The 18,115-nt window shown below is 38.1% G+C and overlaps 1 protein-coding gene and 1 long non-coding RNA gene across 2 annotated transcripts in view; one reads left to right on the plus strand and one right to left on the minus strand.

Annotated features, from left to right (window-relative positions):
- Positions 1-3,386: 3,386 nt before the first annotated feature.
- LOC147753819 (uncharacterized) overlaps positions 3,387-18,115 on the minus strand; it is a 56,959-nt gene continuing 42,230 nt past the window's right edge. Inside the window, exons 2-4 of the long non-coding RNA XR_015316019.1 lie at positions 7,043-7,178; positions 6,660-6,779; positions 3,387-5,149 (exon numbers count right to left, since the gene is read on the minus strand). This is a non-coding gene — a long non-coding RNA (uncharacterized LOC147753819). The remainder of the gene's footprint in view (positions 5,150-6,659; positions 6,780-7,042; positions 7,179-18,115) is intronic.
- On the plus strand, positions 5,404-12,930 carry LOC111273626 (uncharacterized). The gene is made up of 5 exons (XM_022855378.2): positions 5,404-5,923; positions 7,061-7,189; positions 7,712-7,936; positions 8,873-9,049; positions 11,217-12,930. The coding sequence occupies exons 1-5, from the start codon at positions 5,756-5,758 to the stop codon at positions 12,681-12,683; spliced, it is 2,166 nt and encodes a 721-aa protein (XP_022711113.1). The 5' UTR covers positions 5,404-5,755; the 3' UTR covers positions 12,684-12,930.

The following is an 18,115-nucleotide window of genomic DNA, read 5'->3' on the forward strand; positions in this document are numbered from 1 at the left end:
TGCGCTAATTCTATTTCTCTGGTCCAGCCAGTCTCTTAACAGTAGTTACCTGTCACACCTTCATCCATGTATTATTAGTAGTCGTGCTATTATTCTGCAATTGTTTCCCTCGTCCATCTTATAATATGATCCGTAACACTAACTTCTAGCACAAAAAATTGCTTAATTCGAAGTCGACACTTTGGTTCGCATTCAGCTGCAATTTCCTGACGCCCAGTTATATTGTTTTGTCATCCCGTTGCATAATCTGAGTAATTAGTTTTGCTTAATCTAGTCAGTGTCTTATTCTGCGCTCGTTACGACGTTACGTTGGTGCAGCTATTCTATATGCCAATCTCAGCAACGCTGCTAAAATAATGTCCCCACAACATCCTTACTTTATTTCAATGAATCCGTTAATATATTTTTGCTGCCTTAAGAATTGAGTATGCGGAATGCTAATATAAACTACACAACGGATTATAGTCCACTAGTGGAAACAAAGCTTACCTTCAACGGTGCACGCGGCGGTAGTCTGAGATAGTACTTCATACCCTTTTGCAGTTACCCCCGATCTTCTATTAAAGCGCTGTTGTAGTTTCTATACCTTATTGCATTTCTCCTTTCCCCATTTCAATTTAATCGTATCACTCGAAAAAGAGAAGGAGGTATCCATCCAATCGAGGAATATGGACCTTACGTCGTAATGGTTCGTATTCTACTAACGATTTTGCGAATTAACCAAATCTACTTTACGCCTTCCTATGCAAGAAGGAAATTATTGGCAGGAAGAAAGTACATATCTGCTCCAAGAATAAAAATCATCTGTCAAAAGTATAATTCATAGTTATCGACAATAAACCATTCTAGCACAAATCATCGTTCTACTACTAAACTGGACATTTTATTTACTCCAAATCTACTATTCATTTTGTTATGTCCGGAAAATAAATAAATACCCTTTCAGCATAATCTCTTCGTAAATTCTGAACGGGTTGATGCTAAAATGGGTCAGTTTATCTGCGTTAGAATTGCCTTCCGTAGAAAAAAGAAATCCCTTTGAAAACAAGTGCTTATTCAATCAAATATGGTGCACATGTCGATAATATGGTTAATTAATAAATTATGAATCGTTCTGATACAAATTTGTTTAAATTGAAAATATAGTAAAGGCGATACTGTGTCAATTTTTTTGAGTTTCGGAAAATAAACGATTTTTCAGTTTGAGCTTCGCAAGCACAACGCAGGAAACGATAAGTTTGTGCAGACTAAAATTATGTTTATAAGGGAAAAAAGCTCTTGCCGGAAATTAATCAAATCAGATAGGAATTATGTGCGCTGAGAAGGTTTAGATTTTATTATCTCTTATGTAAATTCACACCCCTATAAATGAAAGACACTGCTCCCAGAACAAAAATATTCGCATACTCCCAAAATATAAACTGAGTTGTTTCACATTTGATTTTGCAAATGAGCGTATTTAATTTAATAAAATGAGCCTTTTTTCTTTTAAGAAATATTACAAAATAAAAAAAAAATCGAAAATTATTTTCAAATTCAACGTTGTGCCTATTTTGTGAGGCTAAACAAGCAACTCTCCAGTACGATCTCTCGATAAATTTTTAACAATCGTCAAGCAAATCACAAAAAACGACTGGTTTGCCCAATTTTATGTTATGCTCTAAGCTAGAATTGGAGAATTAAAAACTGCCTCAGGACGAAAAACCAGTTTAATTCTCTCCATCTTACGCACAGCTGTTTTCAGAACTTCAGCGGTCCAGGAGCGAATTAGCCTAATTCGACACTTCAAGGGATCAGATTTGGGACAGACCTGGCTCGGTACCAGGTCAGTAGCCATTGTTCTGCCTCCTCTTCTAAATTTCGTCTGCTCCTTCTTGATCAGGCTTACGGTTATTCCCAAGTGTGTGACTGTTGCGTGCGGACGGTGTAGAGCTCAATATATGTGAAACTTGATGACTTCGATTGATTTCCCTGGCCCTCTTAACTGACTAGGGAGGCTCCTCAGCAATACGGAGAACAAGAGTATAGCAGATGGTGCAGCGTGGTTAGTGCTCTCTTGATGTCGCCTGTCAGGATCCTGCACGCTATCTCTGTGCACCATTTTTTCCGGAATCTATGTTGCTCTGTTGGGATGACGTGCTCGCTTTAAATCTATTTAGTCTCTTTTAGTTTATAGCAAATGCTTTTCTTCATTACTCTTCACTATAATGACGGGGCAATATCACCAACAGAATAGTATCCTTTCTCTGAGCTGGAAATGCACCAATATGTAAACATTAATTAAATTGTATCGTTCAGCACGGTGCTAGAATAACGGCGCATTGAAGATGTTTGTCGCAAACCTCGCTTGGACCAGCGGTCTACTTGCTGCGTAAGCTTCGAAGATCTTGCATTGGTCTCCGCATCGTAGTTTTTCTGAAAACTATTGTGGTATATTAAAATCTCCTCCTCTTACGCTGCGGCGAAAAAGGACACCGCGCGTGGTATCGTATTCCTTGACGCAAACATATCCACGAAGTGCTTTATGTGGACCGAGGCGCTAATCGGGAAAGCCGGCGAGTTGCCGTGGCATATTAGCCACTCGCGTGGTTGACGTTCTGCACCGGCGATCGAACATGTCTCTACATATTTAAAAAATTGTTGCCTTTATGACGCATACGTTTTTCTATGGATCGCCCTTTAGAATAAGAAGTTAGCACTACGGCTGTATTACCATCTGAAGGCCCTGAAGGCCATCTGGGCCTTCCGGGCAAAGCTGCAAATACAGTTTAGCCTCGGTGTATTATTGCCAGTAGTACAAAAAGGCCGTACTGTACACTGGAGAGTCAGATACAAGAACTTCGTGGCTACATTTTCGGAGTTTATCTACACTTAGGCATCGAGTTTAGTGTGTGTGTGACAGTCTGCGCAGCTGCAACTTGAACAGGGAGGTCTATCGTTATTGGTGTGTTAGGAGCAATGCGTGCGTCCTTTAACAAAGATGACTTTCACTCTCAAACTTAACCCTATTTCTGGAAATATATTGAGAACCAAAGATCTTGAGAGAGAAGAGAAGAGAAAATCGATATTTAGGTGGGACTGAATACCTAGTAATTAAAGTCGGTGTACGTTGAAGTCGAATAGAGGAGAGACAGATTATGAGCAAATAGAGCTTCCTGTCAGCTGACGAGTTTTTGCATCAGCGCATAAGTTGACTCTGAATCAGTCGGCCGAAGACAGGCTGTACGGAACTTAGCCACTGGCACGTAAGGCAACAACGCAATCCTTCACTAGGCCAGACATGAAATCGCCTTCCTTACTACTGTAGAAAACAGATGTCTCGATTAGGGCGACCTGTGTCGTTGTTCCTCATTGCGCGGTAGTACACAGAATAACAACTCGATTGGTTAAAAGGGCACTCTGCTCAAATCTTTGTTAACGCAACGATATCTACACTGCCTAGATCTTCCCGTGAAAGAAGCATCAGAATTGCAGCTCCTCGGTGTAATTTTTACTAACTCATAAAAGCCTCGGTACAAGCTTTGCGATTATCCTTGCGCGGGGCTGCAGTGATTCAGGGTATCGCGTACCATAGTCGGCTCCCTAGTCGTCAATGCTGTCTGAGCTTGCTTCACAAAATCCTTGACCAATGGCTCAGGTGGAACCCGTTGGCGATAGCCTAACTATCCAGTTCCGTGCTGCCTTTCCCATCAGCGGTTTTCATAGGTTAACTTCACTTGGTGGTGATTAATTGTCCTGAAACTGATTTGGCTGCTGAGAAGTCCGGTTGAAGTGGCCGGGTTTTCTGTTCAGACGTCTTCGTTATCGATGGCCCGTGGGTGAACATGTTTTGGCTTATGCTCCCTTCGGTTGTCCTGAGAAAAGTCTCTGTTTCAGAATGACGCTGTCAATGTCCATTTTCTTCAATACAAAAAAAATCTTTTTTTAGTACACAGTGCTTTCACTCACTACTAGCGCTGTTTTTCGTGGCGGAGAAAGATTCGGGCCGTTTGAAAGTTTCTCAGAGATGTCTTGCATTTGTCGGACAGTCACTGTCGGTGGTGCCATATTCTTCTGTTTTGCTTGTAAATTTACCACTCCAATTGCATCATTCGATAAGATCGAAACGTCACGAGACCTACTAATTCATCTTACAGAGCAGAGATGTCTAAACAATTCATACACCGTTCTGCTGACCGTATCACTAATTTTATAGGCCACATGTATTATGCAGTTACACTTCGGACGGTGTACGTAAACATTAATTTCCTTCCGTATACTTGTTACAACTTGGACGATTATTCATCCTGTTTAGTAATGATCCTATGTCGAGTGTCGGTCGATACTCCAGCTTTTCCACACAAGTCGAGAATGGATCAGCGTAGTCTGAGCCACCATAAAAAATTAATTTGTCACTTCCATAGAACGTATAATGCCCCTTATTTTTGGAAAATATATGAAATATGCACTTTTATGAAGGAAAATTATCTCTGACGACTTGCACCATTAAAATTACATTTTGCGAACGCCATAATTCTTTTCACTATTACTATTATTGTTATTAGTTATAACTATTGCCATTTCGATACGGAAATTTATATTAACTTATAAGCGAAGGGGTGAAGTAATTGATATAGAACATTTCTACTGATTATCCGACTGACTGCCCCACACAGCTCGAAAGTTTTCATAAGCCAACTACATGTCGATTTCAGTCAAAAACAATATAGTTCATCACTAAAGAATGCAGCGAAATGGACGACCTCTTACCGCATTGGGCACAAGGTCCGTTCGTTCCGAACATGTTACTTGTCGGTTAATTTCGTTGTGACCATCAGCCATCTTGTTTGCAAGTTATTTACGCCTATTCTTACAACGTTGGAAATACTGAAAAAATTGCTGCAGCTTATCACACATCTTGTATAAGTCATGATAACCGTGGAATAAAGACCAGTAAGACCTGACCTTTTTTCACCAAGATTTCGGTGTTCTGAACATTAGAAATATAGCAGATACTTCAGATACGTCGCACACAGATTATTAAACAGACGTGCTGTAGGTCATCTCCACGTGGAAATACGGCGATGAAGCGTTGACGGAGGGAACACTGACTACAGACATTGCTGATTTCATACGAGGACAGACGATATTAACTGGTTGTTGTGTGTCACTGTTTGCGGCAAATAACATAAAATGCATACATTAATCTTTATGATTCGACCGTTTACACTGTGTCCAGAGAAGCTAATTTGGTTAGACCAATAAAAGCACAAAATGCTGCATACTTTATCTAAAATTGAATCCGTAGGGATCGTGTCGGTACAATCCAATGACTTTTATAACTTGAAATGCATATATATCTTGCACTGCTTATTGGCTATAGAATAACTTATATCTAGATCAACGTATTTATGATTATCGTATTTGGCTTCATACTTCAATTTCGATACTGAAATGGGCTGATGAAAAACAAAGGATTTGAGATCGGGAGGGCATGACAAAAGCGGATATCATCAAGGGGATTGCTGGTAGCGCTGGATTGTTTCATGCGTATAATTGAAAATGCATCTACGCCTCAAGACATTGCCGAACGACTAAACAAAGAACATATTTTACCTCGGTTTAGCCCAGGTAACGTGAAATGGGGTCCGGATCTTCTTAAAAGACATGCCAAGCGTTTTCTACTACAGTGGGATTTTCGTCCCTTAAAAGCTCGTCGTTGATAAAAACGAAGCTGTCAATTAACTGCTAAATCGATAAAAAAAAATTGATTTTAATGAGTGACAAAAGTAGTGAGGATATTAATGGATCTTATTCAGCCTCAACAGGTTCGTTGCCTCCAGCTAGACGAGCCGATGCCAAGGCAGATGTCGTACTGCATGATGAAAACGCAATGTCCGGTGATGCATTTCATATACAACAGAAAAATCAGGGTCTTGGCCAGGTGAGGCAAAGTCAGTGAGTGCAATGTATTAGAAGTTCAGTATGGAACACTCCCGCTGGATCGTTATGATGCTATTCTATATTGAAAATTCCTAAAAATATTTAACGAAATAACATCCGAGGCCATAAACGAATAATTTTAAAGGAGCTTATTATTTCTTCCGGTGCTGGTTCATACAAGCAGAAACCTATAGATCAAATAATAGTTGGCGTGATACTATTTTATAGTCAGCATTATATTAATTCTTAAATTCCTCTGTAATAAGAAAATAAATGTTCCTTTAGTCAATCCGAAACGCCATCGCAAACAAATCCGATTTCCCTTTGTGCGAAGCGAGTTAAATGGGCGTTTGTTACATTTGTAAGTTCGAGTTAGGTTTCTAGACTAACTTCAAGTTAGTTAGGACTATTACGCTACGTGCCAATAAGACAGGCAGTTGAATTCGAATGTTTGCTGTTTATGCACTCTTAATTTTATACATCTGTATTTTAGATGAGACGTGTTCCATTGTAGCCACCCGTCCAATTAAACTGGACTAAAGCTGGTGGTGTTACATGGTTTTTTTCTAAAGTAACTTACTTGCATTTCTCGATCTTATATGGTTTATGGGCGGAAACGGTAGACGAGGTTGTAATTTGGTATGTTTTATGTCACTGATTTTTTAATGTATTACTAATGCTTGTTAGCATTCAACTAGTAATCTAGAGGTCGTGCAACTCTCGAGTAGTTTATTTACCTATTTATACCACAGTGAATCACTGTAGGTGAACACTATAGGGGTTTTCTTTGTTAAACTAATGCCAGACTGTTGCTCGAGTGATACATAGATCCCGCTATCGAAGTAAAATGGTTCGATCTGAAAAGTCAGAGGATTTTATGGATAATACGTCGTAGCTATTTTCGCCTCCACACCTGTCTGACATGTTGCTTGCATTCAATAGAAAATGTGCTTTCAGCTATAATGGTGCCCGGCCGCATGGCCAAGAACCAGTAAACTATGAACAGGGCCTGATAATGATATATTTTAGGGTACCGAAGTAACGTAAAATATAATCAAAGAAGCGATGGATAGGATCGTACCATTATTATCGTTATTATATTACTATTGCTAGTCGGTACCTCTCGATTTCCATGTAGACTGTCGACAAACTTTCTCAACCAACGCCTTCGAGGACAGGTCGTAAGGTTAGGCCCAAGAGGGTTTCTTCTGGTGGCAAGTCTGATAAGCAGCAAGTTCATATCGAAAGCGACAAGGCTGAAAAACAGGTGAAATTATTTGATAAATATAGTGATCATTGTATAACTTGCATGGGAGATCAATGAATATAAATCATAAGAAACTAGCGAACATGTATCGTATGGGTACACACATGTGCCTACGGGGTATTCTGTTCAGTAAACACTCCATATCACCGACCCTATCATACTGAGATTATATTGTGACCATGAAGAGAACGTTCGTCGAATCCTACTAGAAAAATGACCCGTGAATGAAATCTACATCTACTTGATCCGTTTGAAAAACGAGTTCTTTATCTTCTAATTATTTTGCCGAGCATCATAGCATAATGAAGCTTTCTCATAGCAAACTGAAGCCTCCACAATAATGATTATATATAATGTTCAAATAGCTCTTGGAAGTGCCAGGCTTTGGCCATTTAAGGGCCATAAAGCAATTTAAAACGGCAATCTATAAATTTACAGAAATCGAAATAAGAGTAAGTGGTTTTTATCGAATAGAAAAATAGTCACGATTTTTCTAACATGCTATCTGTTGCAACTCTGGAGCCAGCGGTAGAAAAAATTAAATCTCCGTCGTCAGGCTCGAGAACCTCGAAAAGTTCGTTCGAAATCCATGCTGTGGAAACCTCTGCGAGGAGTAACGTTGCAGATAATTCAGCAGGTTTGACTCCTCCAACGCGCCGACGACCGCAGTCTGAGAGCCCTTTAAGGAGACAGCGGCCCAAATCTCGAGGGCGTCAGGGCCGACCAGAAAATAAGCAGCCGTATAGTGTAGGTGTTTCGCCGCAATTATCTCCGTAGTTCCATTTGCATGTATGTTCAATTTCAGTACTTATCATTTGCTTGTGTCTTGTACGTTCGAAGCTGCGGAACGACAGTTCTCTAAGATAGTTCTTGGTTAGCTGCGCAAAATTCCTTTTGCATCAGTCATATTAGAACGATACAAGTATATTACTTAGTTTCTATGGATTTGAATGAATGACGCTGGTCTAAAAATCGAGCGCTCTATCAAATAGATTTTTTGTAAGATTCTTGACTGGTGCAATTAGCAGAAAGACATCCGCCGGTATTATATATTTATAAGCGAAATTTCGCGTTGTACATTAGGTAGTCGCGTGTGTGCCACCTTCACTGTAAATTTTTCCTTTCTTTTTAAAAACGTATACCAGTTTTTTTGTTTTATTAGCAAACTTTTGCTACACTGTAAATTTTTCCTTTCTTTTTAAAAACGTATACCAGTTTTTTTGTTTTATTAGCAAACTTTTGCTACACTGTAAATTTTTCCTTTCTTTTTAAAAACGTATACCAGTTTTTTTGTTTTATTAGCAAACTTTTGCTAACGTGGGAATTCGGTGCTATGTTTCGATCTACTATACATCAATGTCCGCAAGTTGTGGATTGCTAATAAGGTATCTATACGCGTAATTAGCAAACCTTGATTGGATTTTTTTTTTTGTTTCGATCAAATCCGCTGAGATTATTCAATTTGAACGTTTTCCGCTGCTTCATAAACGTAGAATTAAAAGTAAAGGCATGTCTAGTTACAGTTGTTCTGTCTGGATTCAATCGATTTGTAAAAAATAGTGTATTCTATTGGTCACAGCGTCTAACGATTAAAGATCAGACGAAAATCTATCTCTAGTAATTCTAACCAGTACAGGCAGTAAAGTATCTACGGTGGATATTTGACTTGGTTTGCTTTCGTAGTCACCTGTATTCGAAAGTCCGGACCTTACCTTCCAAATTGGTGCCCCATCAGCGTTCAATGCAACCGTCATCGACGAAAGCGCGCGTCAAGGCTATGAGCTGGAGCTGGTCGAACCAGAGGATAACACGCAGATATACGAAGAAAACTTAGAAAAATTTCTCCAGCAAAAACAACAGGTACATATATGAAGTTCAATCTCCACGACTTCTTCAAATCTGTGAGAAATATGAAGATAACTACAACCTTGATTTTAGAATCGACTGATGTCTTCGGGTTGAAAATAGTTGAAATATTGCTTTTCGAGGGTACGTGACTTTACTTCCTATTCCCTTGTTTTTTGGCTAGAAAAATGCCAAGCGCGACAAATTCGCGGGATAAATAGTCAAGGAGGACATCTTCACTTTTTGCACATGTGATGTAGTAAGCGAAATGAACTACACTTTTCCCAATGTAAAATTTACATTTGTGGTACGAATATGTATTAAGGTACTGTCAAATGGCCATATATGCTTGGGATATGCTTTAATTTCCAACGTTCACTGTTTTTCTTTAGAGGTAAGAGAAGTCTGTTTACTATAAACATATTACATTGATCTTTCTGTGTCCGTTATTGCTATTTATGCTCAGCGACTAAATCCCAGCTTACAAATAAAATAGGTTCGAATCTGACACTTTGGAATCAGGTAAGGGTGATACAAAAAATTTGCTTAAAAAGTGCTTTTTCTATGAGAAAACTGGGAAGATGAGTTAGTGGAAAGTGGTGCCTTTTGATCTCGGTTGACCAAATTTGTTTCTAACTTACCATCACATTTCGAGCTTTCGTGTTTTTACAATGAAATGACCCATGCGACCCATCAAGTTGAAAAACTTTTCCATTTTTAAAGATCCAGCATTTGTTGTAGTTGCACGTAATACTGTTGATGATTTCATGCAGAACAATAGTGACTGCGTGATTTCACTTTTGGGCAGCGGTATCATTCTGTTCTCCAGCACAAGTTAACCCCAGAAATGTTGCTTCTTTTTCTTCACACAGCAAGCTTAAACTATAATAAAATATATATATATATATATATATATATATTAAATTGACTGCTTTTTAACCGAACCAGTTTACGATTATCAATTCGTTATAAGATTATGAAAAAATAAGCCTCAATATGACAACTTTGTTTATTTAACATTACTATTCCAGTGAAAAAGGTTTCAATAGGTAACGATTCATCACGTGATAGAGCTAAAATACGTTTAATGGCATAAGTACTTTTGGATTTTTGATTCTTACCTAAGTATCTTTCAATTAGAGCAGCTAAGGCTCTCGATACTTATATATGAGATCAAATCTTTTACATAAATTTTTTTTACAATACAAATTTACAAACATTTTGTGTGCGGAAGATCGACCTGACAGACTCTATCAATCTTTATAGCTTAATTTCATTAGCCTTAGGGTTGCAGATCTCTACCACTTTTATAGTTTAGGATTTTCGATAACAACGCGGGTTCACTTACAGTAAGCTTAGTAGCTGAAGTCAGTTGTGCTTGGATACCTTCCAGTGCGGTGTATGTGAGCTTGGTGTATTTCTCTAACTAGGGTATTTATCTATATGTAACAACTATCGGTTTTATTAAATACTGGACTACTTTGGAACTAGATATCCAATTCGCTGTAAATGAAGAAACTCACTACATTCAGAAATTGCTTGTCTGATCTTTCTGCCAGACCTATTCGCCGTTTCCGCAGCCAGCCACTTGCTGATATAGGTAGAATATTGGTGATGTTATTTCTTCTAGTCTTATTTTACTCTTTCTTTAAAGTAAATAATACTCGATTACATTTAAATATCATATTGTTTTTATTTGTTCACACGAAAATAATAGTATCTCAGTAGGTCAACAAGCCTGAATGAAGCAAAAATTTAAAGAGGAACTCTACCAGCTTTTTTGCCGCCACAAATTCAAGTTTATAAGATTGTTAAAAGGCCTAGTAGCCATTATTATATAATGCTTGCAAGAGTCACTAACAGGTGTGATTCAATATACAGCAGAAAAAAATGATAGATCTGAATTGCCTCTTATCACAGCCAAAAGTGAAACGATCCGAACGACAAGATGGACTCAATTATTTTTTGTACGTTTGCCTGTGTAAAGGGGTCAGTACGTCGGGGGCAGGCGTCTGCGCGATAGTTACGCACCCAGCTTATTCTAATTTTGTGCCTACACGAAACGTTAACATACTATTTTTCTAAAGGCTACAAAGATGTGTAAATATTTGAATAAACACAATTTTTCATGTACATGTTCAGAAAGGCCTTTTAGTATGATCGTCTTTGTTCATTACCACAGAATACACCAAGGCGAGAGTCTCGATACGAACCAGTTCTTACCGATTTTGAGACTCCAGAGAAGAGTCAATGGAACACAGAATCGGAGGGAACGCCTAAAGAACGATTTGGAACATCACCGAAGCGCTTAGTAGATGTACCCGAGGGTGAGAGGTCTCCTGAAGCCAGCTTGTCGGGCATAGCGATAACCCAGCAAAGCAAAGAGGATCAAAAACGTGGAGATTCAAACAGCCCCTTCTCTAAGGAAAAACCACCAGAAGGTGGTACGTCCTCCAAACAGGATGAACCTTCTCGAAAACATGGCGAATTTCCCGAAAGCCATACCCAAGAAAAGAGAATTCGTGCTGACTCTTCGAACGAGTCTACATCATCCGAAAAAGCAGCTGTCGAATCAGAAATTGAGACACACACACAGACAACAAAAAGTCAAAGAGAGTCGCGAGGTCGTCGAAAAGAAAACAAGGAGGCGTTAGGGAAAAATGCGGCAGGGCGTTCTATAAGGCCCCCTAAACCTTCACAAGTCAATTCACTGGGTGAAGAACCTTCTCAGAAACGGCGTAAGAAATCGACTGATGCTTTAAAGTCAAACGGAATAGGGGAGAAGCAACCCGAAAATGCACAGTCAGACATAACGCAAAAGCCAACAACTACGAAGCGAAAGAAGACCGAAAATGAATCATCAAAAAAATCAGGTAGGTCAATAAAAAAGAAATCCGAAAGGAGCCTCGCAGCTCCAGTGCAGAGTATATCGAGGAAAACTCAAACTGAAAATGAGTCCCCGCATCCAACAGCAAAGTCGGGTAAGTTGAAAGAAAATGAAGAACGGGAGCAGTTATCGGAACCGATCTTGAAAGCAGAAAGGGCAACCAGCAGCAAAAGTGACGTGCCCGTATCAGTGCCAAAGGCAAGAACATCCAAGAAAAAACAAAATGGTGGAAAAAAACCAGGTCCAGCTTCGAAGTCTTCGAAAGCAACAGAAGCTCGGAAGGAACTTTCAGATTCGCCAATGAAATCAGGCAAGTCAAAAAAACAACCAGCGGAACAAGCCTCATTTCAGCCCCCAGGAGTGCGCAGGAAGAAAGGCCGCTCGTGTGTAGCATGTGGGAAAGCTTTAACCTGGAACTACATAGCCTTAAATTGTAATAGTTGCCAGAAAGAACGCTGTCGGCTTTGTTTAGATTGCCCTTGTCGACAGACTTCAAACGGTCCAAAACGACGTAAAACGAATGATGATCAAGACGAAAGCGAGCCCAACACCTCAGGTGGCACAAGAAAGTCGCGAAAGAAGGGTAGCTCAATGCAATCGAAAGCAACCCGAGATGAGCAAGCACGTGGCAAAAGGAAAGCTCGCGACTGTGTCGTCTGTGCCAGAAACATGCACTTCAACTATCGCTCTGTCGCATGCGACGTCTGCAAAAGGGAGCGGTGCAGGGATTGTCCTACATGTGTTTGTGAAAACTCTGACTAGTGTCAGCTTGACATAATGAATACGTCTAAGAAGGACCAAGCGTCAAAATGAAACCGATGTGCCGCAGGGATCAATTTGGCTCCACTATCGTACGGAGTCTAGGAATAGAATTCGACAATTACTCCTACAAAATCTAATACTTAAGGGATAAAGAAGGATGAGAGGGCGGGCAATCAATTGTTGTACAGTGGCCAGTGGTCAAATGACGGATCCTTAATTGTTAACAATAATAACAGTATCTCTTAAATATGGTCGCATTATAATGTTAATAGATACCAGCAGTTGTTTGTTTCCGTTGCTGATTTTTTTCCAAATCTTAAAATTCATTTGTTGCGGCCTTTTTAAAGTTTAAAAAGCTTCTGCTCACAATGATGGCTGAGGCATATGTTATGGTTGTCCGTAGAGCTAATTCTACTTCGTGGTGATATTGTATGGGAGAAGGGTGCTTAGTTGATTTCTACTCCATCTTTCCGAAGAACTTAATCATGTGTTTTGCGTCATTTTCACGCATTACTAGGTAACTGGAAGTTCCGTTCGCGAGTACAGGCTTTCATAAAAAAACAAGGGTAATGAGCACACTTGTTTTTATTATCTCTAACTGAACCACTCATGATGATTCATGGATTGTAACGAAAAATTCAAAGGAACAGACTTCAATGGCCATATCGCAGGTTTAAAATGTGAGGAACTTAGTAGTTCAATTCCCTAGTATACACACTAGGCAGGCTTGCGCGCTAACCCTATACTATAAGGTACGGAATAATTGTGAAATCTTAGATATCGTCTTGAAGCCTATTGATGACGCCCTAATAATGGTTCGTGGATAAAGGTAGTAATCTCGTTTATAGCAAGACTGCTACGCATAAAAATTAATGAAACTAGTCGACGGGTGGCTTCGATCGTTAACTATTTGGCCTGAAAATGTTGAAAATAGTTAGTGCAAAGTACAAGTATAGTAAAAAGCAAAAATTCAAGCAACAAATGCTGAACGAATACAAACAAGCGGAGTAGAAAGCAAGACTCAAAGTAAATTGCTAAAGATCAAATAGCAGAAGTAGTCATTATCTGGAGTAATTTCTAATCCTACACCTAGAAATGCCATTAAGCATTGTTTCAGACAGTTTGCCCCCCGTTGATATAAGATCAAGTGTGTCTACGCTAGGTTGCGAACCCAGACTATTTTTTACATGTCTTCAATAGGCATGTAAAATAGTATTTTGCCATTACAACACCATGAAGACAGCATGCGTAGCAACAATAGTCGGCACTGATAAAAAAATGTGACAGAAAACTTGTGCTATTTAGGCATCAAAACAAGTCTAATGAACAAGTCAATCATCAAAACAAGTCGAAATGAATATTTTGTTATATTCTTTTAGAAGTAGAACAAAACGTTTATCGCTAAAATATTTAAGTAGGTTTCTAACAAATTGGATTATGTAGGTCTTACTTCAACTTGTGTAATATGAACGGTCGATTATTTACATGTCGACCTAGGCTTAATCGTAGCTATACTCACACACTTTCAGCGGATTAATTAATCTTTTGCCCCTATAATTAAAATATCCGTTTTCTACTTTTTGTAGCTCGTCAGTTGAACTATATAAAAGCTTTTATCCTTGGAATAGAAAATTTTTTGCTGAGGGTCAATTGTCTAGTGCAACGCTAATGCTGCAGCATATATATGAAGTAAGTGTTCGGCAATGATATGTATTTCCAGACGATTTCCATTGCAAAAGGTAATATACTCCATTAAGTCATTGACGTACAAACTTATGTGCTAAAATTCTAAAATATTTTTGTACAGCATACATTGGCTATTTTTTTTTATATCTACCATTCTCGGATTTCTTTTTGTTAAATCTTTCTTTTCCGGATACAGCTTGATCCCAAAGATAGCGAATAAGTCTGATTGGAAAATAGTGTTATTTTCCTGCCAGTTGAGGAATGCAAAATTGAAAAACTTAATTCTGTTTTTTTTTGCTTTTTTTTTTTTATCACAATAACCACACTTCCGCTCATGCAATTCTTGTGGACGTTGAGAAATGCAGTGATGATTGTCCAATGAGGAGTTAACATCTGAACTCAGGCAAACTGGTTGGTTTATGTGCGCTACACCGTATGTTTTAAGTCTTCAAATTATATCGTTTCTTTGTCATTTCAGAGTAAGGATTATATACTATATGTATTACTGAATCCTTATTCATATATGTATTAGTTAATTCCTATACATCATTTGAACATATTGTAATATCTGTGTAGTGATCCGAATTTTGTGTCAAGATGAGGCTTCAAAAACGAAAGTTCCAGATACAAAAAAAATTACATTTCCGATGCTCACTATTTCCCCTTTTGGTGAGGTTTAATAGCTAACAAAGCAACTGAAGGGTGAGTAAGCTGGAAAATAACCAGAAAGTCGTAAATTGGGCAAGAAAATTGACTACAACGGATTATCAATAAACAACTTACATATATGTAGGTAGCATTTACTCAGGAATTTAAAGCTTAGGTACGCCATAAATTGACTGAACAGTGTAACAAAAAAAACAGTTTATCGTTATCTCTTAGCATCTCGCCCGGCACCAAGTTAGAGGCATCCGTAATGACAGGCTGTAAAGGTTAGACAGGTCTGCACACAGAATTGTTACCGGTGAAAACAAAGTGATGTCTCCACGTAGATATAACGGATACATCCGGAAAATGCGCAAATTCCTATCCCAAAAACGATGGAAAAAAAATGGCTTATACACGGAAAAACGCTTGAGGAGGACAGGACGGTCAACAGGGATCTGTATATTTGTGAGCTGTGGACGAGTTAACGAGGCTATGTAACGGTAAAGAACCGACAGATGAGGCAATATCGACAGAGCAATAAATCGGTTGAAAAACAAAGTTTATGCAGGATAACCACAAGTTCACAATAAATTTATTGATCCCTTTGGCTCCATAGAAAAGCTGCTGTTAAAAATTCTAAACTAATAATAAAAAATTTATTAGATGAGACCTCTAGCTACTATTGACAATAGCGGTAACTGTATTGACCTGCATATATTTGTCGATCTATTTACAATCCGTAAATATCAATACTATTACCGCATGTATTTTCCTACTATTGACTTTTGAATAAAAGTCTAAATGCGGTTCATGTGATTGATTCAAGCAGATGTATTCGAAATAGATCAATCAATATAAATTAACTAAGTTAATTATCCGGTAAGAGAAGCCTACGTGTTGTTAGATAACTTAGACTAAACTAAATTTGGGAACACATTCTTTTCCCTACAAATTGTATACAAGCATATGTCCCTTGTACGGGCCAATGAAACAGTACCTGATCAATATTTGCAAATCATTGGTATCAAATCGGCTATAGTGAAAACAAAACCCTATTCGCTTACAGTTTATTATTGTTTTAGAGATTTCGGAGAAATCTCTGGAAGAGAAAGAAATATTTTTAGAATAATATACGGTCATGCGTTCATCCGCTACTTCTGCTACCAAACGAAAACTAGCTTTTCCTAGTGATGAAGAATACGATTGCCTTGTGGTCTTAGGTAATCAGTTAAAAGAAGATAATGGTTACTTACTACTTGGTTTTGAAATAGGAACTCAAATGGAAACACCTCGCATTCAAGGGTACATGAGGTTCAAATCTCCCAGGTGCTTCAGAGTCGTTAGAAATTTGTTATGCACTAGAAGCCATATTGAACAAGCACGTGGTGCAGAGGTACAAAATAAATTATATTCAACCAAATCTGGAGTATTCGAGGAAAACGGAATTATAAAATCTCAAGGAGAACGTTCGGACTTGGCTGCGACTTCTATAATTGAAGATAACCAATCTTTAAAGGATATTGCAAGTGATTATCTATGTGCTTATGTGCGATATTATTGTGGATTAAAAAAATATTTTGGCTCCGATAAATCCTAGAGATTTTCGATCTGATGTATATATATTTTATGGTCCAACAAGAACTGGTAAATCAAGAGCTGCTAGACAATCAGTAGGTGATTTATCTATTTATTATCAAACTCGTTCTCCTTGGTGGCATAATTACCAACAAGAAGAAGTAGTTCTTTTATGGATGGATACCTTGGGCCGAATTATTAAAGATTTGCGACAGGTATCCTGATAAAGTTGAAGTAAAAGGATGTTTTGAAGAATTTACCTCTAAAATTATTATGATTACATCAAATAATCATCCAGAAACTTGGTATAAATTTCCTGGGTTTAATGCTGGACCACTATTATCCGATCGCATAAACGCTATACTCCTTATACTGTAACTATATCAAATGAAAACACAAGAAATTCTGATTTAGAAAAAATAATTTTGAAGTGTATTCTTTTGATATCTATAATGTGTAAGCTTTGTAAATTCTTTTACTATACTTATATAAGATGTAAATTTTGTATATGCTACAACTGCGGATATTACAGTTTTAAATCGGTACGCATATTGAGGTAATGGTAAATTAGGATCTCCTGGTAAAACATATCTTGACCAAGCTATTATTGGCCCATTGACTGGTGTTGCGTACGTTCCTGCTGGGATCCAAAATTTTTTTCTTCTTTAGGGTATTGTATTTGCAGATTGTATATTTAACAAATGTTTTGGCATGTATTTAAAAAATTATTATGTTGAGGATTGTAGGGTTTCACTCCTTGACCACTGATTAATTCTTTTAATCCTTTTGGTACAGTCAATCCTATGTTATATGACTTAATATATCAAGGCACTGATCTTGTATCTTGTTTAGCTGTTTCATCTAATGTCGGGTGTGCAACTGTTTCTGGTACTATTCGTATCAAATAACGCAGTTTGTTGGATAACATTTTGTAATAATCTCGTTAAAAACATAAATGTATGTAATCCGCCGTTTGGATGTAATATATTTATAAACCCTGGTGAGGCTGGTTTGTTACCTGGTCCATCATATTCTTGGAGTACCGTCGTAATGATTTTTTTTACGACATATTCTCCTCCATAAATAAGTCCTTTTAGTACGTTTCCTAATACGTTTAATGTTACGTCTACGACGGAAATGTTGTGTCTTTGAGACGCGTACTCTAGAAGAGCGCTATGAATAGCCGTTGTTGCAAACGGCGGATTTGCGTAGATAAAATTCCTAAAGAATCCAGTTCCACATGGTCCTGTTGCTGCTGCTAATAATGGTGGTCCTGCGTATTTGATTATATTTTTTCGTTTTGCAAACTTAAGTGAAGATTAACTAGTATTCAATCTACCGAAAGATTAAAACCTTCCGGAAATCAACAGTCTACGTCATTTCCAGTCTTTACGCTACTCAAATCTGGAGAGAATTGTCATGAAGCAAAGGAAAAGTTGTTTAATAAAGTTATGATTTTATGGACTTGAAGACGTCACCATATTGACTCAAAAAGCCATTTTTGATACGTCTAAGTTTTCATT

This window comes from Varroa jacobsoni, unplaced genomic scaffold, assembly GCF_002532875.2.
Source record: "Varroa jacobsoni isolate VJ856 unplaced genomic scaffold, vjacob_1.0 scaffold_204, whole genome shotgun sequence".
In the NCBI taxonomy this organism is placed as follows: Eukaryota; Metazoa; Arthropoda; class Arachnida; order Mesostigmata; family Varroidae; genus Varroa; species Varroa jacobsoni.

What these genes read in the sequence shown, in the direction of transcription:
- LOC111273626 (XM_022855378.2), top strand. Translation starts at nt 5,756, where the DNA reads ATGAGTGACAAAAGTAGTGAGGATATTAATGGATCTTATTCAGCCTCA. An exon ending in GCGACAAGGCTGAAAAACAG is followed by an intron (nt 7,190 to 7,711) that starts GTGAAATTATTT and finishes GCAACTCTGGAG; the next exon opens with CCAGCGGTAGAAAAAATTAA. An exon ending in TTCTCCAGCAAAAACAACAG is followed by an intron (nt 9,050 to 11,216) that starts GTACATATATGA and finishes TCATTACCACAG; the next exon opens with AATACACCAAGGCGAGAGTC.